Source organism: Thermobia domestica, chromosome 16, assembly GCF_964235325.1.
Source record: "Thermobia domestica chromosome 16, izTheDome1.hap1.1, whole genome shotgun sequence".
Taxonomy (NCBI): domain Eukaryota; kingdom Metazoa; phylum Arthropoda; class Insecta; order Zygentoma; family Lepismatidae; genus Thermobia; species Thermobia domestica.
Window position 1 is genome coordinate 6,523,879 of NC_137469.1, and position 25,956 is coordinate 6,549,834.

Below are 25,956 nucleotides of genomic sequence, written 5' to 3' on the forward strand. Positions count from 1 at the left end.
TATGAGGGATCACGTCCCCCGACTATCACACTGTCCGAGGAAAGAGAAGGAAGAAAGATTGGGGAAGGAAGGAAGCGGCGTAGGACCTATAAGTTAGGTACCATCCCGGCGTTTACCTCGTGTGAATAAGGAAAACGTCAATCAAAATGGCTGTTTGGGAAAGCTTTTACACTTTTTGGACCGTGTGTCCTCACCGCAGTCTAAGGTGGAATCCGAACCATAATGCTTTCAAATTTCACAGCGCTTCCCCGGCAATCGAACCCGGGACCCAGTGGAGGAATACGCACGTCCTAGCCATTAGATCAGCGGGGAGGGTCAAAAGAGGACGAAAAACTGGTTAGGACTATATATGGTCAATTTGCAATTGGGGCTCACTCAGGCTCAGCGTCCTCAACGTCGATCGGCCTCACTAATGTCGATAAACATCACGATACAAGACTCGCACTCATTTGAGCTTAGGCTCGCTAGCCTCAAAAAGGCTCGGGTTCACTTACCTCATTGGAGTCAGGTTCGGCATTCAGAATGAGGCTTGCACTTGCTCGTACTTGAGCTCACTACTTATACACATTGAGGCTGGAGCTCGCTTGGATTCGGGCTCTAGTTCGCTTCCAATTTAAGAGGGCTCGCGCTCACACTTATTTGCTCCCAATTATATAGCTCGAGCGCGATTTATTCCGAGAGCCGGGCTCTCACGAGTTTGGACATCTGTGGTTAGGACACTACCCGAGACCGGACGTGATATATGGTACGATGGAAAGAAAAAGAGGGATGGGAAAATAAGCTCTACAACTGATTGACGGTATTAAAACGAGTAATTGCAACCTCAAGGACAAAAGGTTATCAGACGGGTCTGGTGCAAACTTACTGATAATGCGACAGAAGATAACGCTGCAACAGATACTCTGTACCCTTGCGTAATAAAGAAACTTCAAACATGGTTGGAACATTTTGTGTGTGCTAGGAATTGTGAAAGGCATTTGGATTATTAATGTATTATTAACGTTATGTTCTGATCATCAGTTTTGCTAGTAGTTCCACGACACCCAACCCAATCCATAGAATGTAGTCGAGTACCCTTCAGTCCCCTTTTCACATTAAGCAACTAACTGACGAAGGAAAGAAAAAATAGGTACGTGCCTCCAACACAGCATGCTCATTAGCGAAACATGAACACCTGGAATCGTACATGTCAACAGCGAATGGCATAAACAGGGCACGATCACTTGGCCCAAGCACCGCAACCGAGAAGAAACGAAAAGTGACAGTTAACTTCGGAAGCGCCCCACTGATGAGGAGGAGTTACCAAGTGATTTGGCCGAATGCCCTAAAAATCCTCGTTGGTGCTGCATACCAACTCTCGAAGTGCCTACGGATCTCCTACTTAGGAACCAGACAAATCACCTTCACGGAAACGCTTAACATTTCTACTCTAATGGTTTAATGAGACAAGAATGTAAAAAGACAATAATAATATTCTTTATAGAAACAGTGTATACTCATCGCTCATTTTAACGCATAAGGGAGCAAATCTGCCTGATGGTGGCAATTGCACGTAAGTTCCGACACTAAAGGCCTTATTCCAAAAATTGCGGAGATCAATTATGAGTGCTATGCCTATTATCGCAAACTAAAACGCAGATTTTGCGTTGCGTTGACTCAAGCCGTTACAGAATGAGGATCTAAGTCTACAATAAGTAAATTTCTGTAAACTCCAAAATATTGTGAAAATGGCTACTATCTCCTACTACTTTTCTAAATATTACATTGGCAATCTAGTTAGTTGGACATATTAGGTGATCACAGATAGCTTATCTAATAAATCATTTTCACGAAAGAGAGATGAAATACAGGATGTCTGTAAAGTCAAGCAACCCGAACTTTGGAGAATCAAAACTTTCGAATCATAAGCGCGAATGAAATGAAACTTCCATCCACGGGAGGTCTGTTATTGTAGATTATTATTTTTTATATATAAACCGAGGGGCGGGTAACACATACTATATGTGGTACCTTCTTTTTTTCTACTCACGTACAAAATTTCACCTACTTCAGTAACAGAGACTATACATGATGTCCCATCTCTCCTACTGACGTGTGAAATCACCCAGTAGGAGAGATTGCGCCTTGTATCGTCTATCCTACTCACGCACTAACCTCACGTATCCTAATAGAGGAGACTGTGTAAAATACGATTTTTGAAAAGCAGTTCCAATTAATCCTATAACATTTAGCTTATAGCACTACTGGCTCTAACTGTACAGAAAATACTTAACTACGAATTTCTCTGTATTAAATACTTTACATATAAGTTTTAGTGGTCATTTTATAAATTGTGTGCCACCTCGATTTGCTTCACATTATAGAGAAAACGACAAAAATAGCTCCTGCGCAAAACACCCCACACTTCTATCCTTTCGTTAAAATCTATTAGAATAATATTAAATTATTGGAAAATAGCTCAGATAGTTTGTAAGTATATTTTCTGTTGGTATTAAATACATAAACTACTTCTCTTATAACAACATTGGAGACAAAATGAGATTGTAAAGAAACTGAAAATTAAACGGTGAAAGTACTTACCCTAAGATATTAGGATGAGATAACTGGTTCATAAGCTGCACTTCTCTTAACATATTCGGCCGATTCGACCTGAGCAGATTCATTTTCAGCACCATGACTTGACCTGTGGTTCTATGGGTCACCTACAATTAGAAAAAAAAGAACAAAAACATTACATTCTACTTGCTTATTTTTTGCGTTAGTAATTCTAGATATAAACTGTATTACTATTATTCAAAGAGGATACAAGGAAAATATACAACACGTTTTCAAGTGGGGAATAATATTCCCAACTGGACTGAGATGATATCTGATAGAATCCAATGAAGAACCCTTGTTTCTTCGACGATACGATTTGCTTCCTTTAACGATGGGCTGATTCATTGATAATTTTTTTTTTTTAACAACGCGGCTACAAGATGGAATTTGCTGCTCTAAAGCGAATATGAAACACTACCCGGACTTATATCCGATACACACATCCCACTTGAGGTCAAAGACAGGACAGGACCACGCTGACGATTTTTATTTTCAAAATGAGACGAGAGCAGGGAGAAGAAATACTTTTTATTATTTTTATTATTATTATTATTATTATTATTATTATTATTATTATTATTATTATTATTATTATTATTATTATTATTATTATTATTATTATTATTATTATTATTATCTGAAAGAGGACAAACATGACAGTTTTCATCTCGTTTTCCAGACGAGAAATTTCTTAAGTAACTAGCTCACCCAAATGTTAGATTTCCCCACCCAACCGATCTCGATCAAATTTTGAACATGGATACGGTCCGGGCCTGGGATGGTTTTTATCATTTCACTTTGACGGTGCAACTTAGGGGAGGAGGAGGAGGAAATATTTTAAAATGATTGAAAATGACAGATACTAGTGTGGAATCCATAGTCTTCGGGGTTGCTGAGATGAACAGTGACACTTTCGATGCAGTTTAAATCCAAATTCAGCCATTTATATCCAAAATGAAACGTATTCTCCCCGCGCGAAGAACGGGTATTCTGCTAGTAATAAAATAAATATGGTTTAAATGTTGTATATCATACCCTTCGTAGACCTCCCGTGATGCGGAAGAATTGTCTAAATGAAATTTAGAAGATCAGGGCTTAAGGTTTGTACATACATTTATAAACCAAGACGAGATCAGAAAAGCTTTCAGAGAATTGAGACGAGATGGGAAAGAAATCATCAAAAATCGAGACGAGATCAATAAAATTTATTTCCCCTCTCGTCCTATAGGAAACACTATGTGTGGCCGAATAGTTAACGCATGCCCCTTGCGCTCATAGTCCAAGATTTGGTTTCCGATAACATACAATATTTTTCGTGTTAACCGCGTTTTATGTTGTAATTTTGGGAATTACCTCAATTAGAAGGTACTCAACTCCGGTTTAGGAAGTCAAACATAATGAATCTCTGAAGTGTATGTTCTAACTACGCATTACCCAGTCGAACTTACACTTAACATCTGGCGCCTTAGTCATCCGTGATCTATAGTGCCAGGAATTTAATTTATTATTTGTAATATTTAGTACTTTTCACGACGCTACAACACACGAAGCGTGCCCACCAATCACGCGCCCTTATTTGAATGATGTAAAAATCTTTCAATTTAACATCCCATAATTATGCCTGTTAGGCTACAGGGACGGATGATTAAGGCAAGTGGATGATGAAGGTAGAATTGGTGGAATGAGAAACTAGGAGGAAACGGTTGAGCTGATTTTGAGTTTTACCTCCCTTTTCAGCAGCGAGGCTATATGAGACGTGGACCTACTGATTAACATGGAATTCGAACCACATGAGCTCCCGCCGGGAATCGAACCCGGGCCTCCCACGCCAAAGGCGCGTACGCTAACCGCTTAGCCACGGAGGAGCTCTAGGAGGAAACAGGAGCACCCCGTGGAAGTCCACGGACACGATGTTGTCCACCACAAACTTACTTGGACGGGGATCGATCTAGATTTGGATGATATAGGATCATAGAACACGCGCTTAGAGAGAGACATATTAACAATCCTTGAGAAGGTTGAATGGGCATCGGATGGATATCGCTGACACTTTTCTGTAGAGAAGAACATAAAAATTGTTAAGTCATAGCATTAATTCGTTTGGAATAACATACCGGTACTTCCTTTCAACATATAGTATATCTAGTATTTAATATATGAATGTAATTAAATTTAACACTTTTAGAAGCGTGTATGTAAGTTTAGCGTGTGGCGAAAGTCCAAATCGCTTAAGAGCTAGATTTTCAAGATCGAAGACTGATTTGAGGAGGCCGAACACCATACAAAACTATAATTAATTGACTTGTGTTTATGCTATTATACTATAAGCAATACTGAAAATTAATGTTTAATGTCCCATTGCTATGTCTTTTAGGCGTATTATTTAACGAGAGTGTGTGTGAAAGAAAACATGAAATAAAATATTTGAGTTTAACGTCCCACGATTACGTCTGTTAGGCTAAGGGAGACGACGGTTAAAGCAAGTGAATGATGATGGAAGAATCGGTAAAATGAGAAAGTGCGAGAAAACGGGAGTACCTCGAGAAAGCCCACGAGCGCGATGTTATTGAAGACAAGCTTACTTCTCCGTGGATCGAACCAGGGACCCCACGCACCAAAAGTAAGCGTGCCCCCGTGAGTGATAATGTAGGAAGAACTGGAGAATCTCGAGAAAACTCATGATGTTATTCACCAGAAACTCTCATGACCTGGATTCAAACCAAGGAACTCCACATCAGAGATGTAAACGCTCCACCATTGAATAACATTGATTTGACGTCAGCGATTGACTAATGTTCTTGAGACACAGATTTCTCTTGCATTTGAAGTTGTCTTTCGGAGAACTTTTTTTCTAGTAGAGCGTGGATTCTACTTTCAGCGCTTACGTGGAAGGAAAACAGTTACAAGTAAAGTAAACTGCAAGTAATCGTACGCTCTGTTAATGGTGTATGTCAAGTTTTCAACGGCTACGAAACTTTTTTTTTTTTTTTTTTTTTTTAGCTTTATCTTGTAGTCACATATGGTAATTTTCCACGATGTCATTTTCTACGTTGGTTTTTTAAAATATATATACACCAACTGAAATTAACATTCGTTTATCAATAACAGATGATGACATTTATTAAAAATATGTTTAATATACAAGAATTTACAATGTTCTCGTTTGGAAAGTCCTTGACATTAGCAAACCAGTAAAGAAATGGCAGAGGAGAGTGCAATTAAAAGGGGAGTTTCACAGGGACCACTCATCAATGTTATCCGGGGAGTTTCACGGGACCAGTCATCAATGTTATTTGGGGAGTTTCACAGGGACCACTTATCAATGTTATCCGATGTCTGTTTAGAAGAGGAGTTTGCAAACGAAAGACGGTCTTTCGGTACAGACGGGAGGACAACATGGCTCTTCTTGCGATACCTGGACTGAAAATTGACAAAATATTTATAAACTAGACAAAACATTAGAAATAGTGATTCCGTAGGCGTTCTTTAATCCGGCATTCTACGACTCGGCACATTATGTAATTCGACATTGTATGGTTCGGCACATTGTGTAATACGGCACCTTTTTTTTTTTTTTTTACGTGAATTCGGACGTTTGTTGATCTGAACCGCCCAGGTCCCGCAACTGAGCTGCTCGCAATTTTAGTTCGCTCAGCGTTCATTATCGATGACAGCTCTTCTTTCAGTACAGGGTTTCCTCTTTTCTAGCAGGTTGCACATCACTTTTGCACAACACAGTGTGTTCCAAAAAGAATCATCCATTTTCACAAGGTTATGTCGTTTACATGAATGAGGATATCACATCGCAATACTTCATCCGTTCCATAGTCACGATCACTCATACATACCGCTTCTATATCGTGCCGCTATTGCTTTCTGAACGATTTCCGAAGATGCACAGCAACAAGGAAGATATTATTATTGGTTATAGTTAAGGAATAACCTAGTGTCGCTTTGAGTACTCCGAGGAAAAGCCGAAGCATTGCGGCCGTCGAGTCGTGACCAGTTTGGTTTCTCTTCAAGGCGGCCTGTCATGGCACGGCACGTCAGGCAACAATAAACACACACTTAATGATTTTTTAATGTTACAGTCTAAACAGAAACTTCGTGGAGCACGCCACGGATGGGGTACGTTATGGGAACGCCATCCTATGTGTGAATTACGCTTAAAACTGCAAGTTGCCAGTCCACGTAGTTGACCAGTTTCGTGATGATTATCAACAAAGACGTGTACAGTTTTTGTATGTAGTGGCAGATCTAATTTTCTTTTACGCTTAGAGCTCAGTGATAAGGCCACATTTTATTTAACTGGAGAAGTGAACCCAGTGACCACATAACCCTATCATATGCAAGCATCAAAGACACTACGAAGTTTAGTGTGTTTTGCACCATTTTCCGAGAAAAGGTTTATGGTCCATTGCGAAAGACACTGTTACAGAGTGTCATTTGAATATGTTGGCGAGCTGGCTTTTTCTACAATTACATAATCATACCGAAAATTTCAATTTTCAGAAAGATGAAACACCACTAGCCTGCCACTTACATGCCACTACATTTCTTAACAATGAGTTACCTCAACGATGGATCGACCGTAAGAAACCTATAGATTTCACATTCAACCACTGGCTTCTATGGTCGCCTGATCTCACGGTGCGCGATTTCTCTGTGCGAGATAGTATAAATGAAAGCTTTATATTCCTAAACGTATTTTACAATATACTCCAAGGTTTTGTATCCATGTATGTAAAAGATTTAACCTCAAAAATTGGATCTCTCTTTATGAAACACCTGTATTACAACCGTGCACAGGCAATGTAGTGTATTCACGAAGAAATTAAATATCGACTAAAAGCAGGAATTCGTGTTACTATTCAGTTCAAAATCTTATCGTCGCGAATTCTGTCGAGGAATTTGAGTAAAACGATGATCATGTCTGTTGTTCTGTATGGTTGCGAAACATGGTCGCTTACTTGAGAGAAGAACGTAGACTGAAAGTATTTGAGAACAAGATCCTGAGACGAATATTCAACACAAGAGGAACGGGAATGGGGAATGGCGGAAACTTCATAACAAGGAACTGCATAATTTATACGGTTTACCCAACATTGTTAGGGTCACCAATATAGGAGGCTCAGATGGGCAGGTCATGTAGCCAGGATGGAAGAAATTAGGAACGCTTTCAAAGTTTTAACTGGAAGACCAATCAAAAAAGAAATTAGGAAAACCTAGGAACAGATGGGAGGACAATATTAAGATGATCTCGTGGAAACAGGAATCCAAAGTAGAAACTGGATCCAGCTGGCTAAGGACGGGTCAATGGAAAGGTTTTGTGAACGCGGCATTGAACCTTCGGGTTCCATGGGCCATAGAGTTAATTAGTAGTACATCTATAGCTACTGGTTGCAATAGATTAATGAAAATGAAATGAAATGAAATTTTCGAGTTTTACGTCCCACGGATATGCCGGTTAGGCTAAAGGAGACGGTGATGATGAGTAATGAATGAAATGGTGGAATGAAGAAAGTGGGAAGAAACGGGAGAACCCGAGAAAACCCACGAACACGGTTTGTCCACCACAAAGTTCACTTGGCGGGAGCAGGGATTGAACCTGGGATCCCAAACACCAGAGGTGAACGCTCGCTCTACCACTGAGCCACCGCGGCCCCTACAATAAATTAATAAGAAAGGTAAAAGATAGAGCTTGTTTCTCGGACGCTGAACCCATATCAACAAGCCATTACTCGTTATGCCTTAGTCCTATTATTATGTTTTTATTCCATGACGATAACGATTCAAAACTGAAATCGTTGATTTGAACCACTTCCGGTTTGAATAAATGGTTACGGAAGGAGATAGAACGTATTCTTGGGAAGCGGAATCGATTACAAAAAAACCTGCATATGGATCTCACTGTTTTTGCTCTACAGAAATCAGTATTCACACCAAAGTAGTCGTAAATTAGAACTACTTCCGGTTTGGTAGAGTGTTGCGTGTTGTAATATGTTCTCTTTACACCCTGAATCGATTGCAAAAAACAGCTTGTCGCTATCTATTAAGATCTTTTCTATGCCGATAAATGTTGAAAATGAAATGGCTAATTTGAACCACTTCCGGTCTGAACAGAAAGATTTTTATTTTATTTTTATCTTGGTAGTATTTCTACCAAAAGCCTATTGAAATTTTTGCCAATGTGAAGAAAAAAATCGATGTGCTGATTTAGCATGGAATGAGGAACGTGATACACAAGGCGTGAAAACAGGTAGATAACAAGGGGGGGGGGGATACATGAATGAAAGTCATATTAGATACTTGGTGGGGTAATACTTAACATCTAAAACAAGAATTTTAGGAATGATTCAAGAAAATGCATCAAAAGATTGCGATCTTGGTCAATAATTAACTTTTGGATCAGGGGCTACAAAATTTTTAAACGGTCCCAAAATCGAGTTTTCGTTTTTATTATTATTATTATTATTTATTTAAGGAATCAGCACATCGTACTGAGTTACCTAAAAGTTTGAGTTTGGCTACACTATATGTAATTCTCTAGATATAAGGCATACAAGCAAATTTTTGAATGAAACATATTGATCTTTTGATCCAAAAGCCACGAGATTTAACGGAAGGCCGCAGAATAATGAACATACTCGGCTTAGGGCGAGTGACCTAGTGATGGTAATGTTGAAGCTGATGACCCGAATGTATATTTATTTTACAAGAATGCTGTTTCTCTGTCGCTCTCTCTCTCTCTCTTTCTCTATGCCTTCGACAGACAATACAGCTCTGTAAACTAGAAACCGAGAGCTTGCTAATTTATTATTCGGTTAAATATTTTCCTAATTGCTACGGAAGTACAAAGCGCTGAAGTTTACTCAAGGGAAACTGATTATATGTGAATGGATAAATAAGGGATTTATTAGCACTGGACATCACTGGAGACTTTCTCTTCTTTTCCAGGAAGGAAGGAAAAATAAAAAGACCATCCCAGAAGTAAGACGAGAAATGCATTCATCTGTTGAAATTAAATACACAGAAGAGCTTCCTGTTACCAATAGAGTTTTAGTGAATTCATTTATGTTGCAGGTTTCATTTCAAACAATGATTCTGCACCTGATCGCTTCCTCGTCATTTCCAATCGTAACTACGAATTTGTACGAAGAAAGAATTGTTCGAACCAACTTAGATACATCAATAATCTGTTTGAACACACACCGCTGGATGAAGATCTCTCCAACTCTTCTCCACAATCATCTATCTTGAGGAACTTTTTCTCACATTACTCCGCACAGTGCTTTCCAGCTACGTCACACCGTCTTTTAGCAGGACCCTTCTTAGCTGGCTTCTACTTTTGGTATCCACTCAAAGATGGGCTTTGTCAGAAAAAATGAAAATCTGTAGCATTCTGCCTCCATTTTCATGTCACCCGATCAGTGTTTCTTTCAGACGTGTTTTTGGAAGAGCAGTCCCCACCGGAGCAGATAAGGGTAATACGTACTAGAATAGTACCAGCAGTGGGATATATATAGCTGGTGCTGAAGCTACTTTTCCCCTCATATTTAGAGATTAGGTATTGTCTTGTGTCTGTAACTATCAACCCTGAACAGATACATGATAACTGAACGTCTTGCGCATATTTCAGAAAAAAATCAGGATTAAGATTTCTTGGCTTTCGGTATCTGTTATGGCCATGTTAGCCCGTCAGGTTTGAGGGATATCGTTCATCGGCGATCACACTATCCGCGAAAAGGGAAGGAAGAAAGGATTGGGGAAGGAAGGATGCAGCCTGGAACCTATATGTTAGGTACACCTCGGCATTTGCCTGGTGTGAATGAGGAAAATCCAGGAAAACCTCATTCAAGACGGCTGGCCTGTAAAAGCTTTTTACACTTTTTCAATCGTGTCCCCAACGGGAATCAAACCCGGGACCACTCACACCGAAGGCGAGAACGTTAACGACTACGTTACGCGAGGCCACTACTTCAGAAAAATGTAAGACAAGTAACCACACATGATGTGCCGTGCCTCGACATACCGCCTTGAAGACAAACCAGCCCGGTCATGGCTCGTCAGCCACGATTCTCTGTCTTTCTTCAGTGGTAAAGCGCTTATCTTTGGTGCGTCGGTCCCTAGTTCAATCCCCGGACAAGTTAGTTTGCGGTGGACATCATCATCTCCGTGAGTTTTCTTGGGGTACTCTCGTTTCCTCTCATTTCTCATTCCACCAATTCTTACATAATCGTTCACTTGCTTTAATAATCTATCCTTTAGTCTAAAAGTCAAAATGGAGGGACGTTAAACGGAAATATTTCATTTCATTTTTTTAAATATATATATATATATATATATATATATATATATATATATATATATATATATATATATATATATATATATATATAGATATATAGATATAGATATTCACGTAGCATTTCATTGAAGCTCCAAAGTTAATATCGTTTAAGGACTTTTATATACGTAGGCTTAATTTGATATTTTTTTCATGTTGTTCAATGGGGTAAAATCCGGAAACCCTTTCGGCGTACGCCTATGCGATAAATACCAAAGAAAGGCACTTCCCTTGAGTTCTGATGATGTTTCAGTAGAAATCAGAATTTTAAAAAATGAAATCTTTGAGTTTTACGTCCCTCATTTATGCCGGGTAAGCTAAAGGAGGCGGTGATGACGAGAAATGAATGAAATGATGGAATGAAGAAAGTGGAAGGAAGCAGGAGAACCCTGAGGAAACTCACGCATGCGGTGTTTGCCCACCACAAAGTTTACTTGGCGCGAGCTGGGATCGAACCAGGAACCCCAAGCACCAGCGATAAATACTCTACCACTGAGCTACCGCGGCCCCAAAATTAGAATGAATGATGCAGTGTTTACTTTGCAAATGATGTGACAAAAGAGTTGAAGCTGTCTCGTTTCGAAAAATGTATTTTTCTATTGAAAAAAAACTTTGTATAGTCTCAAATATCGTCACGAAAATTCTGCGTCTCGTCTCGTCTCTCGCGCAGTCCTAGATGTGCCTCTTATTGCGAAATCTGAATTAAAAATGAGATATCAATAAACGTTTCCGCGGATTGTTATCCGCGTCAGAATACGTTTTATTGATATATTTTTTCATTTCTTTGAGGAGACGCATGAAACTGTGGATATAGGTGAAAAGAACAACTTTTGTAATCAACATTTGAAGCACTATTAATTAATTATGGATTTATTGTATTCAAGTGTAATTTCACTTTTGGGACTAATAAATGCCAGAGAAAAATCGTGTTTTGCTCGATATTTCTTTCTTCTTTTCTTGATATCCTATTTTTAAAATATTAAGCGCTCAAGTGATTTTATGAGGGCGTGAATCACATGGCAGTTTCTTCTTTCTCAATGACATTTACTCTATTTCACTTTTACATTCAGAACAGACATTCATCTCTTATGACTAATGAGGCTATTAAAAAAAGAAGTTATATGTTTTGGAATCGTCTCATAAATACCGTATTACAAGTTTTCAATTTTCTTATCAGAAACATGTATTTAAAAATACACTCATTCTGCCCCCTAATTTTGTAATTTGAACCTGAATATACTGAGGCTGAATTCTTACATTTTATACAACGTCCTTCAGAGTTTTTCAAACTGTTTTCAAACGGGAATCGCTTTTATTAATCAGTGCTTCCAGATTTTGTTCTGAGAGATTTTGCTTTCTCACAGTCAGCACGAAATCGCTTTTATTAATCAATGCTTTCAGATTTTGTTTTGAGAGATTTTGCTTTCTCACAGTCAGCACGGAATCGCTTTTTTAAATCAGTGCTTCCAGATTTTGCTTTCTCACAGTCAGCACGGAATCGCTTTTTTTAATTAGTGCTTCCAGATTTTGTTCTGAGATATTTTGCTTTCTCAGTCAGCACGGAATCGCTTTTTTAAATTAGTGCTTCCAGATTTTGTTTTGAGAGATTTTGCTTTCTCACAGTCAGCACGGAATCGCTTTTATTAATCAGTGCTTCCAGATTTTGTTTTGAGAGATTTTGCTTTCTCACAGTCAGCACGGAATCGCTTTTTTAAATCAGTGCTTCCAGATTTTGCTTTCTCACAGTCAGCACGGAATGGCTTTTATTAATCAGTGCTTCCAGATTTTGTTTTGAGAGATTTTGCTTTCTCACAGTCAGCACGGAATCGCTTTTATTAATCAGTGCTTCCAGATTTTGTTCTGAGAGATTTTGCTTTCTCACAGTCAGCACGAAATCGCTTTTATTAATCAGTGCTTCCAGATTTTGTTTTGAGAGATTTTGCTTTCTCACAGTCAGCACGGAATCGCTTTTTTAAATCAGTGCTTCCAGATTTTGCTTTCTCACAGTCAGCACGGAATCGCTTTTTTTAATTAGTGCTTCCAGATTTTGTTCTGAGATATTTTGCTTTCTCACAGTCAGCACGGAATCGCTTTTTTTAATTAGTGCTTCCAGATTTTGTTCTGAGAGATTTTGCTTTCTCAGTCAGCACGTAATCGCTATTATTAATCAGTGTTACCAGATTTTGTTCTGAGAGATTTTGCTTTCTCACTGTCAGCACATTATTGTATTCCGAGAAAAATCTTTCAGAGTCTACGTTCGAGACACGAAATAATATTCCTTGAATAGCGTAAGCACCAAACTCATTGTGTGTATAATTTCAAATGCACACAGATTTTCCACAAGGTTCACGGTGGTCTTAAGCTCTTAGAACACTAATACTTTAACAGAATAATATGTCGAGATTTTATTTGTATGCTAGATAAAATTCGGTGTTATCCTGACAAATTACTCATATTCGCGTTAATTCGCGATTCAAATACAGTAAAAGAAAATCACTTTAATGATTCTAGATGTATTTATAAGATTTATTTTTGCTTTCCGTGACTTCTCGTTGTTATCGTTAGAATGAAAAGTTCAGTTCAGGTTCCTCATTATGCGCAATCTTCATTGCCTTGTCTTTCTTCAATGAAGATTGCAAACTCCTCTTTGCTATCTTAAATAGCTTCAAGTAGAAATACAGAACAATTCACTGGAAAAAGCAACGTTTATTTAAGGGTTAGGCTACTTGAGAAAGCGTTTTTGATGCGTTACCCCCTGTAGCGAACGCGGCCAAGGTGGCTATTCAGTAATTTTACTTTCACCAGAGTTGTAAATTATACTGTGAGCCAGTCAGGGTTTCCGGGTTATTTTGCCAGGTCCAGGTGTGTAATAGCAGAGTTCCAATACTCTGCACAAACCATCTTCCAAGCAGCTGTTTCTTGCTACAATCCCCTTGCCTGGCAACACGACTTGCCTTTTTTCCCCTTTCTTTTGAAATCTTGTAAACAGCAGGCGGTCTATTGTTCCGAAACGCACCAAATACGCTCCAGCTGACTTTTCTCCGCGTTTTTATTGCTTTCCGATTAGCCATCTACATTTAAATACATGGTCAGCGTATTCCAAGCGTACGCATGAGCAATAAATACGCTTTCCGATCGCCTCAAATAGCCGGGTACTAAAATAACAAATATGTGACGGTTTCACCAACGTTTTGAACATATTGGCTTCACCAAATAACTGAACATATTGGTTTCGTCAGACACTGCCAAAATGTTCAATTTGTTGCCGAAACTCTCACATTTTTATTATTTTAAACGTAGTTTTGTTCAGTGAATTGTATTTCTAAAGTTTGTAAACAAGGTTGCATTTCATTGCAGGATAGACTCATAAACTAACATTTTTAGCTTTTATAATTAGGATAGGCTTAGACTAATACATCATCAGTGCAGCCTTTAATTCGCATTAAACAATCACAGATAAGTAAGTCTTCTAAGGAAACAAATACTTTGTCCACATTTTACGAAAACAGATGCAAACGTGTGTTATTCTGAAGCAATAACAAAAATCTAGGACGGAGCGCCTGATAAGTTTGGCATATATTTACCTATTCTTTATCTTGGAGCTCGCAGCACGTTAACCCTAAATTCTTATCATATAATACACAAAGAAAATCCGATCCTGTAACTTCTTCAACTATTTTCAATTTGCTGAAGGAAAAACAAGTCATTTTGTTACAGAGTCATGGCACGTCGAGGTCAAATTGACTAAAACTGTTTCTTCTCATGTACCACCAGTGTTTCTTCCAGACATGTTTTATGGGGGGCACTGCCTCTTCCCCCCGGAGTTCTGATAGGCCCGACGGGGGAGACCAAAATAATACATCTATAATACAGGGTGGCCCAAAAGTAGGTATACAGTCCTGTACTGACCGGCTCATGGTATTTTATATAATTTACTTATTGTTATTCATACCAACAGTGACTTACAGTTTCTTTATTAGGGATGCGCTCGAGTCGAGACATGTCTCGAATCTCGACTCGACTCGACTCGAATTCGAGTCGAGATTCGAGTCGAGACACACTTTGTAAAATTCGAGACGAGTCGAGACAAACGTATTTCTCGACTCGAATTTTCGAGTCGAGACACGAGTCGAGTCGAGACGGCTCTTAAAAATATCGACTCGACTCGAATGTCTCGAAAATCTATCTATAATTTTTAATATTATTTTGAAGAAAGTATTCACTCAGAAACAGCCTTGAAACCAATTCCAGCTTTTATTCCTTCAGAAAGGTACAGAACGCATAAAATTAATAGTTAATCTTTAAAGATCAAGATTTAATTTTCAGCTCGATTGAGTTAATTAGAAATAATAGTTAATGTCGTTGTATTTGGTTGTACTGCAAATATAATGATAATAATAATAATAATTGATTATCTAGTTTGTATAAAACTATTATCCGCAGTCTAAATCTAGTTTGTATAAAACTATTGCGATAAAGTGAACTTCATAAATTCTCTGAATGAGCAGTTGGTAGTCTATAGTAATTTAGCATAGTTATAATTATTGTGTTTTCGTTCCCATGAACGCAATAGGGTTACGTAACTTCTGGATTATTCGCTTGCCCAACTATTCTGAGGCTTTAATATGTTGCAGCATATCACGAGCTACGGATAATATATAATGTAACATTTGTTGTACATCACATATTATGATACGAGACTATTTTACATAGTATATCTTATCTAATATAAATAAAATAAAGAGTTTGTTTGTGTGTTTGTCTGTCTGTCTGTGTGCGACCTGGGGACCAGACGAGTGGACCGAGAGTTCCCAAAACTTGGTCACGGGTACCTTAGTCCAGGCCCCAGATCAAGACGAAGCGTTTTTTTTAAATTTCGAACCAGGGGGTCTCGGGGGGGGGACGTTTACTGGGACCGACCTGGGGACCAGACAAGTTGACCGAGAGTTACCAAATTTTGGTCACGGATACCTTGGTCCAGGTCCCAGTCTAAGGCGAAGCGTTTTTGTCAAAATTGGAACCAGGGGGTCTCAGGGGGGCGTTTAGCGAGACATGTAGTAAAAGTAATCCAAATTGATCGACATTAGTGTCAAATCCATAGTTTTCACGGTCGCTGAGATCAATGGTGACACTTCCATCAGCGATGACTTGCAAATTCAGCTACTACTGTATGAGGGCCGGGTGTCAGCGGGTGAGGAATACCGAGACATGTATAAATAGCCCATATTGATTGATACTAGTTGTCACATCCATAGTTTTCGCGGTCACTGAAATGAATGGTGATACTTCCACAGGTGTTGACTTCCAAATACAGCCCCCATGCGAAGAATGGGTATATTAAGCTAGTATTACAATAAATGGACTGCTTGGATGCCAAGAACTAGTACAGATAAGTACCATTCACTTCTATGAATAGGTATTTTTTTAAAGGATTTTTGTAAACACTAAGTTATAAAACAATGAACTAACTGTTACATCAGTAGTTATGGTTTTGGTTCCCAACATAAAAGAAATATGGATTGTTCATGAGATATTGAACTTCAACTTTCACTCCTGGAAAATTTCAATTTTGGAGTTAGGCTACTTGGCATCAAAGCAGTTCACTGTAAGATAAATACATTCCGCACATTAGTAACATAGTTGCTCAGGGGCATTCGATTTCCATCCTCTCAAATGAAAGCTGAACGATTGCTTGATACATGCTGACTATATAGGAGAAATAGTGTATTAAGTTTTCGAGCTTTGGTGCGTATCCGTATTTACACCCTGATATAACTTTAAGTTCACACTCAAATCGAGCTAACTGTTTAATGCATTTCGAAAGCTTTTGTTTTTATGCAGCTCATTAAGGAAAATCTATTTCATAATCGTAACATTTATGTACTAAGAAACTATGAACGTAAAGTGGACTCGACCTAGCCCCGTGGCCGCTGTGACTCAGTGGCACAGCTCTCGCCCTTGGTGTGTGAGGACTCTGATTCTGTGTGTGTGTGTGAACTCCGCGGCTAGTGTACGCGTCTTTGCCGTGGAAGACTCGAGTTCAATTCCCGACGCGAGCTCATGTAGTTCGGATTCCACGTTAATCAGTAGGTCTACATTTCATATATCCTCGCTGCTGAAAGAGACGGTAAAGTCAAAATCAACTCAACAATATATATGTGTGTGTGCTTATGTGAATTTCCTCGTGGCTGTATGGTTAACACATACGCCTTGATCGCGGGAGACTCTGGTTCGATTTACGGTGGAAGCTCATGAAGTTGTTACCGGTATCCCACTTTAAACTGTAGATCCATGCCTCATATAACCATAGATATAATATATATGCCTTTGATACACTTATTTTCCGACTTGGAAGCCATCGAAAATTTCCGGACACAGAGTCCCGTAGACCGAAAATGAGAAACATGGGTACAGAGTAAAACAGCCACAGAAATTTAAGCTTTTTAGGCTAACTTAATCCTTACATATAATGCAACTAGCTTGGCCAAGTTATAATGGAGGAAATGCTATCATTGCAACACTCTGAGAATAGAAAATGTTCGTCAGGTATTACTATCCCCCCTCTCCTGCAGAATGAAAACCCTGACTAAAACTATATATATATATATATATATATATATATATATATATATATATATATATATATATATATATATATATATATATATATATATATATATATATAAAACTATTTTGTGTAATGTAACAAACAGTGGCGGATAGTATTCATGTTTCCTTGCAGAGGTCCTTACGAGGGTTCGCTTCCATCTTCCTCTCCCCAAGAACTAAAATAAATTAAAAAATTGCTATTACTTGTTAATCTTGTACAAAGGACGCAATTAAAGTCCCAGTGTAACACCCCTTCACATTTAGATTTTTCCCCTGGAAGAAAACCAGTTATTATTGTTTCTTGATTTCTCAGTCTCACCTACATAAACATGCGAATAGAATTACAGGATAGGACATGTTTAGAGTGCTTGCACGTGACATCTAACTATATTTCTCATCAAATGTGTTACAGATGAAAATTTCCGTTTGTACTGCCTCTATTTTCTGGTACATATGTTTCATTTATGTTATGTTGCTAAAATTCGTTAGGAAACAAGTACAGACTGCGCCTGTGTGCCTGACAAAACGTAAATGTACTGGATAATTATTTCTTCACTTTCTTCCAGAAAAAAAGTAACCCATCTCATGTCGGCTAACAAAAGGAGGTAGCGGACCAAAGATAGCCGTTGTTTACCTAAGGTCGTTACACAGCAGGGGTTTCATTCAGTCAGAGGGAAAAGAAAAAATAATTTAAGGTTTCTACATTTGTTTTGAACTGCAATATACTTCTTCCTTTTATTTTAAGAACCATTTCCTTCTCATTTGTCTGCATCAGAAAAAAAATGCAAAAAAATCACTAGAGTGTGCCTATTTAGCCAAAGAACGTACTAGATCACTAGTTCAATAGTAAAATTACTAAATCTAGTACGAAATCATAAATGTGTCATTCCTGGGTTGGAGCGAAAGTAATGGTTGGAGTAAAAACTAGTCCATATTTCTACTGCGTTCTGTTGTTGAATTCACAGAAATGTTCAAAAATAAATTCAAGAAGTACAACACGATCCTACAAAAGACTGTTTACTTGCTCACTGGTTTTCGTATTGTGAACTGAAACTCAAGTGCGCAGTCATGTTGAATACTTCTGTCCCTTTCTACTTTACAACTTGAGGTGGGATGAGGGTCAGGATATATCTAGTGATATACCGCTAAAGGAAGTGCTTCAGTACAGAGTCGGAAGCGGTATGTATTGTTTATACTACTTACAACGTTACCCCCACATAAAATATAAATTCACCCTTTCTCCCTTCCCTTTTTCGAATACAATGAACCGACTCTTTTGCTGAAGAATGATGCTAAAAGAAAATTGAAACATCTGTGTCTAAACTTTCTTTGAAGCGCAGTCTTTTGTATTTGTAAGGTTTTGCGAGTGTTTTCGAGATAGCCAAATCTTTTACCATGGACTCCTGCTGCGAACTGACCGTGAGTAAACACCGGTTCTCGCTGTGCTCAATTTCTCTCGCACACATGAAATGGGTTTGTTGTTTCCAAAACAAATAGGAAGTTACCTTGTGCTTTTGCATTTTTGCACGCACACAGGTACCATTGTTGTTTTAATGATCAGAAGAAATATCAAAACTATTTGATATATATGATACGAAACATCTAACAGAGGGAGGCAAAGATAAAAGTAGGCCTATACCAAGTTTTCCGCGTGGTACCATTATGGAGAATAAATATTTGATAAAGTCACGTAGATGCGCTTAAACCTATTCCATCTGTCCTTATAACTTTTCTGGTCTCATTAATTTCTCAGGAGAATACGTACAACATATGTCCAAATTCCATATATACTCTTTCTAAATTAATGAGTAAACGCATTAAGAACACCAACTGATATCAATAAACAGGAAAGAAAACAATACTTTATACTTCTATCACTTGGTACACATCTCTATGAAGCACAGCTTTTTTCTTTTCGAAATAGCTCCTTCGTGTCACAGCTGTGGTTAGTTTTGTTTTGTGTTAGGATGAAAGAGAGAAATGCAACATTTGCTTCGCGGTGAAGTTATATATATTATTAAGATGAGCGGTGATAAGCGAGGTTTAACAAAGAGTGCCTTTCGGATGCACAATTTAAAGGGAAGTTGCAGTCCGTGTTGAGAATCGAACCAAAGCTATGTAAGACATATTATGACAAATCCAAAAGGTGTGTTGTATCGGTGCAGTACCAGTTTTTCACGTTTTTCAAAATCTTCCAAAACCCAAAGAATAATCTTTAATTTCTGATATTTTAGTCGTCACAAATTACAATTTTATAATGTAGTCAATGTTTATAATTACTGGGCAGTTGGGCGTTTAAACTAATGACATCATAATCAAGTCAAAACCATAATTTTGAGTTGAATTGATTCTGAGCTTAACGTCCCGTTCAGCAGCGAGGCTATGTGAGACGTGGACCTACTGATTAACGTGGAATCCGAACCACATGAACTCCCACCGGGAATCAAGCCCAGGTTTCCCACGCCAAAGGCAAGTATGCTAACCGTTAGCCACGAAGGAGCTCCACCATAATTTTAGTGGTCGATAAGAAATATCTCGCCAGTGCTTTTACAATAAATAAAATTTTATAAGTATTAAAGAATAGTGGTAAGAGATTTTATAATAGCTCTTTTATTTATGAGATATGAGTATTTTGAAAAAAAAAACTAAAGAATAGGTTGGCGGAACCACAAAAGACTCGTAAAATAAACTTTCTTATAAATACATACGCATCTTACTCACCTTTTATAATTGCTATGCTTACGTTCTCCATAAAAACAGAAATTCTCTTTTAGTGATACTTTACACAAGATCATGAAGTGGGTTCAAATTTAATTAAAGGCAAAATACAATACAATAATCCACAAATATTGCCTCAAGTGAGATTAAAGATTTCTAAACACTAGTGCGAAACCGGGCTCTGCCGTTGCGATCGATTTACAGGTCTTGAGACGAAAGTAAGAAGGGACTTACGCACACAGTAAGTAAAAACAATTAATATGCCTGTAACTTTCCCCCAAATGGGTGTATCTTAAAACTAACCGTACCATTATTCTCCGGACATTTGAGTGATGTCCCTTGTGGGATGTGATTGAACATGACGTCAGAACACATCGCCCCCCTTCCCGGAATTTACGGGAATTAGGTGACCTGAGTGTGCACATGTGGTGCCAGCTCTCTCCAGGGACCTATCAAGGATTATTGCGTGTATGCCAAGACGTGTCGCCGTTTTTATCCATGCCAAAAGTCGACATACTGACAATTAGGTAGGTAGTCATGATGGTCTGGCTGATGTGTGCGTATATTTTAACTCGTAAATTTTGTCTCGACTCGAATTTCGAGACGTCTCGACTCGAATTCGAGTCTAGTCGAGACAGAGACTGTCGAGTCGAGACAGAAACATATTTTCGAGTCGAGACAACATTTTCTCGAGACGAGTCGAGACAGGCTTAAATCTCGACTCGAATGCATCCCTATATCTTTATTATTTGTTTTTAATTTCTTTTCACTCATACTTTCAGCTTGGAACAAACAGAAGCAAATAACCTAATTTCTTAATAAACTAAAATGTCATACATGTAGGACTGTATACATACTTTTGGGCCACCCTGTATAATAATGAATAGAATAGTACCGTGTGAAAATACATGCCTCTCCGAATACTAAGAATGCCCCTCAGAACTTTTTTTTTAAAGAAACACTGTGTACCACTGTTAGAGATGGTGGACTGATTTGGATTGGGATCCGGGTAGGTGGGGATCAAACCCAGGACTTTCGCTGATCCGGCACCCTCTGTGTAATAAATGGCCGAATGAGTGATAGTATCGTACAAATAGTAAACGTTTTTATTTTCAAATGGAAACTACTTTTATTAGCAAGCACGTTCTACAGAAAACTCTACCCTTGTTCTCTTCAAAAGCAATTTTTTTATCACTTTTTCAAAAGCAAATATGCACCCACGGGGGCTCCATTCGAATCTCTAGCCGGATCCACCGGCCCCCCACCAAAAAAAAAAAAAAAAAACTTCCTAACATATATTTGCACACTTTCTCAATAAAACTATAGCTAGCCTACTTGTTTAAGGGTCTTCACTACAGCAAAATTAAACTACCGCTAATTTTAGACTTTTTTCTGTAATATCTTCAAAACAAATAAAAAATATTCGAAAAGCAGAAACGCAGTGAACTAGACATGTGATACCGTTATCACAACTCTTCTATTTGTTTTCGATTTGTAACTGTAGATAAATTTAGCATTTTTTGCGGTGTTTGTAAATAGCGGCCTACCAGAATCAGGTAGGTAAATTGTGGTAAAGATATCAAATGCTAAACCGTATTGTCTAGTTCACTGCGTTTATGCTTTTCAAAAATTTTTGTATATTTTGAAGATATTACAGAAAAGGTCTAAAATTAGGGTAGTTTAATTTCGCTGTAGTGAAAACCCTTAACAGAGAAATAACTGATGTAGCATAAACATTACACTTCACCTGTACTCTTTCTCTTATGAAAACAATCTACATCTATCATCTTTTCCTGAAATATACGAAATATTTTACAATAACTTTTATGGGGTACAGAATAATACCCGTTCAATACTACATAGACGTAGATATTGATCCCCCACCAGAACTTGAATCTCCTAACAAAAATTTCTGCGAGCGCGCCCGATGTTAATACTTATACTTTTAACTAGTACTAAATGAAATATCCTGAATTGTATATTGGCAGTAGTAAAAGAATATAATATTGGTTAGTTTTTAAACGATTGAAGTAGTTTTAGAATATTTCGTATTTACGAAATTATTCCAAGGATTTCGTTATATTACAGACAAGAAATAGCGAAGGTAGCGACATCTACTGCGGTAATTATTATTAGAATTAGTGTGACCCATGGACTTAGACATTTATTATTAGAATTATCTATTATTTGTATCACCTGTACCACTTCGAAATTCTCAACTATAGTGTGATACACAATTCACCTGAATGTTATTACTTTTTTTAATTATTATTTTTGTTTGTTGAATTTGAAAGTACTTCAAGAACAAACCTGGGGGCTACAACTTGAGAAACGTTGCCATAGTGTATTTCCGTGCTAACAAGATTCAATTTATTTATTTATTTATTTGAAAGAAAGAAAATTTGTACTACCGAAAATCTAAAGTACTGTGTGAGTTCTATCCAGATAATCAAACGTTTCTTATACAGTTGCGTTTTTCCAACAACCATACCTTACATATTTTGCACTACGTGGAACTGCGACAGTAGAACACAAACAGAAATAAAAAGTTCGCAAACGAACGTTAAGTGACACATTTGTCAGAGTCTATGCTTCAATGTCTTCACTCAAGAGCGCAACAGAGAAGACAAAAGGAAAATCTGTTTGTAGATCAAACTGATTTGTGATTTTTCTATTGTTCAAGAGATTTGTAGCAATCATTTTACATCAAATAAAATAAAAAAGAAAAACTTTCACACGTGTCAATAATAATAATAATAAGAAGAAAGCTCAGTATTGCGAATGAATTGATTTTTTTCCCTTGAAGTAAACAAAAGTTTCATGGGAAGCCAGCCTTGAAACTCAAAGAACAATGTAATTTTTAAAGCTTTCTTTCTTCGTCATAAACTCTCGCCGTAATTAATGGTACGGTACGCGTTAAGATACACTCAATTGACTGTTCTTGGAAAACTGCGAAGATTACCACATTCACAGAGCTCAAACAAAATGTATGCATACAGATCACAGTTCCAATCTCCTTAAAACAGTTGAGCATAGGTTTTAAAATCATCAACGTGGTATTTTCGTGTCATTCTCATATGTCACTTCATGCAAACCAAGAAGCTTTCAGCTCATTCCTTAATCCTGGTATGCTCACAAGGGGTCGAACGCAATGTGCGTCATTAAAATTTATAAAAAGATGCTGACATTTGTTAAAAACTAAAAATTTGTATGCACAGTGCGCAATGAAGGGAGATCGCGGCCGGCCCAGCAGATCAAGGAGCTTTGATATCCTCCACTGATCAAGGAGTGCCCAAAAGAGGAATTATGACGCAGGATGTTTTGATTTCAAGTTTAGCATCCCTTTCAGCAGCAAGGCTATATGAGAGTAGACCTACTGATTAATGTGGAATCCGAGCCACATGAGCTCCCACCAAGAATCGAACCCTGGTCTCCAACGCCAAAGGCGCGTATGCTAAACGCTTAGCCACGAGGGAGCTAGTGACGCAGTATGTGTCATTGGTATTTTACAGGTGGCAAAACACACTTTTCGGGCAACAATTAACTAAATATTTGGACAAAAACTCCGCTTGATCGAAGAAAATAACTTATAACCAATACTAATAATAAAGCTGGGTTAAGTACTCTAGATCAGTGCTTCTCAAACTTGTTGTTATCGCGACCCACATTAAAAATTAAAAAGTACTTTGTGGCCCACCTACTTTTATGGTGGTATTTCAAACCAATTAAATTTTTTAAATCATATTTCTAATTTTTTTTTTTTTTTATATAAAGGTAACACAGAGCTAACACTATTTTTAACGCAATGCCCTACCCCGTGACAGATTTTGACTCAGCCATTCTCTTTCCATCTTAACCCAGCATCTCTACTGACTGTACAGTAGGGCAGAGTTCTGAGTAACCACTTACTCTTCACCCCATTAACAAACGCTTTCAATTTTCATTTCCTGAATGGCGCTTACTTTACAACATATGTTTCTGCTTCAAAATAAAATTTTCACAATTAAAAGGAAAATTTTCTCGCGACCCACCAAAGAAACGACCCGCGACCCACGCTTTGAGAAACACTGCTTTAGATAGTAAACACCGCTTCTAGAAACTCTGCTACTTTTGAATTGTAAGATTTCATAATACACTTAAAAAAGAAAGTTTAACGTCCATTTTCACCGCCGAGGCTATAAGCTATGTACCTTTAGTTTAAGATGCAATGCACCTGCATCGCATCTTAAAGATGCACGAATTGCAATTGAGGTGCATCGCAAGATGTACGTCAATTCTCTCCCATCGGGAATCGAACCTTGGCACCCCGTGCAACAAAGGGACGTGACTTATCCACTAGGCCAGCGTGAAATGAAATGAAATGAAAGTTTTACGTCTCACGATTATGCTGGTTAGGTTAAAGGTGATGGTGATGATGAGAAATGAACGAAAATGGTGGAATGAAGAAAGTGAGCGGAAACGGGAGAACCCCGAGAAAACCCACGCACACGGTGTGTTTGTCCACCACTTGGCGCGAGCTGGGATCGAACCAGGGATTCCATGCACCAGAGCTGAACGCTCTACCACTGAGCTACCGCGGCCCCTAGGCCAGCGTAAAGCACTACAGTGATTAGAAAAGGTTGCATAAAGTATTACGTAGAAGCCAATGGGAAAAGAAAAATTACTCTGCGAAGGTTTTAATTCGGTACTCCTATTTTCGTCCTCAATTCATTTTTCTTTGTTAAAAAAAGAAGAAAGAAATCTCAAACTAGAGTCGTTATACTTGTACGACGTGCTCGATGAAACTCATTAAATTGTGACCAAACAAGGTATGGTTGTAGAAGCTGAGGAGCTTAGTACGCGTGTGAAGTGTTATGGTATGGACCTGGGCTTGAATATTGAGTACCATTGGTGCATTTGCCTGGTGTAAATACAGAAAACCCTGGCTAGCCTGGAAAAAGCTGTATATAGCCTTTTAGACCGAATGCTCGTACCGGGAATTAAACCCAGAACAGCTCGCACCAAAGGCAAGAACGTTAAAGAATACGCTACATGGGGCCACAGCTGAGGGGTAAGGTATACCCTCCTCATATAAGAAATAACATTGAATGAGTTGATTTTTAGTTTATCGTCCCTTTCAACAGCGCGGCTATACGCGACGTGGACCTACTGAAGTATTAATTTCGAATATTTAAAAGTAAAGGAATGCATGTATTGTCCTAAAGTGTACTTGGGAATAAGAAGAAAAAACAAATAGTTTTTTAATACATTAAGGAAATGAAACCTTGCTCACATACCCCATTGCAAATGTTTTTTTTTTTTTTTTTAGAAGTATTTTCTGACTTACCTAACCCAAATAGTATTTAAAATGGCATTAAAAAGATTTCAGATTCTAATAATAATAATAATAATAATAATAATGTCTGTAAGAGTAGATTATCAGAGAAAAGAATAATGTAAGAGATCTGAAAAAGGTAGAATAATATTCGTGATTGAATTGGAACACAACAGAAGATTTGCAGGTAGTTTTTTTTTTTTTTTCTGCGCCGTTGCACCGAAAGGTTTTTTAAGCTTTAGAATCCTTTTATTTTTCATAGAGACACGTAAATGAAAACTCTGCTTCTGATTGTAGAATATTCTTAGAGCTCTCAGGGCTCAGCCAATGACCCTACTCCTACTGAACATTGTCCCACGCCTTAAAAAAC

The 25,956-nt window shown here is 38.0% G+C and overlaps 1 protein-coding gene across 3 annotated transcripts in view; it reads right to left on the reverse strand.

Annotated features, from left to right (window-relative positions):
* cdi (serine/threonine kinase) overlaps window positions 1–25,956 on the reverse strand; it is a 355,509-nt gene that overhangs the window by 168,131 nt on the left and 161,422 nt on the right. For all 3 annotated transcript variants that reach the window (XR_014128697.1, XM_081742093.1, XM_081742092.1), the window contains exon 2: window positions 2,581–2,702. Coding sequence is in view for 2 of the 3 variants with exons in the window: in XM_081742093.1 (XP_081598219.1) it covers window positions 2,581–2,702 (122 nt within the window). In the remaining variant the exon portion in view is untranslated. The remainder of the gene's footprint in view (window positions 1–2,580; window positions 2,703–25,956) is intronic.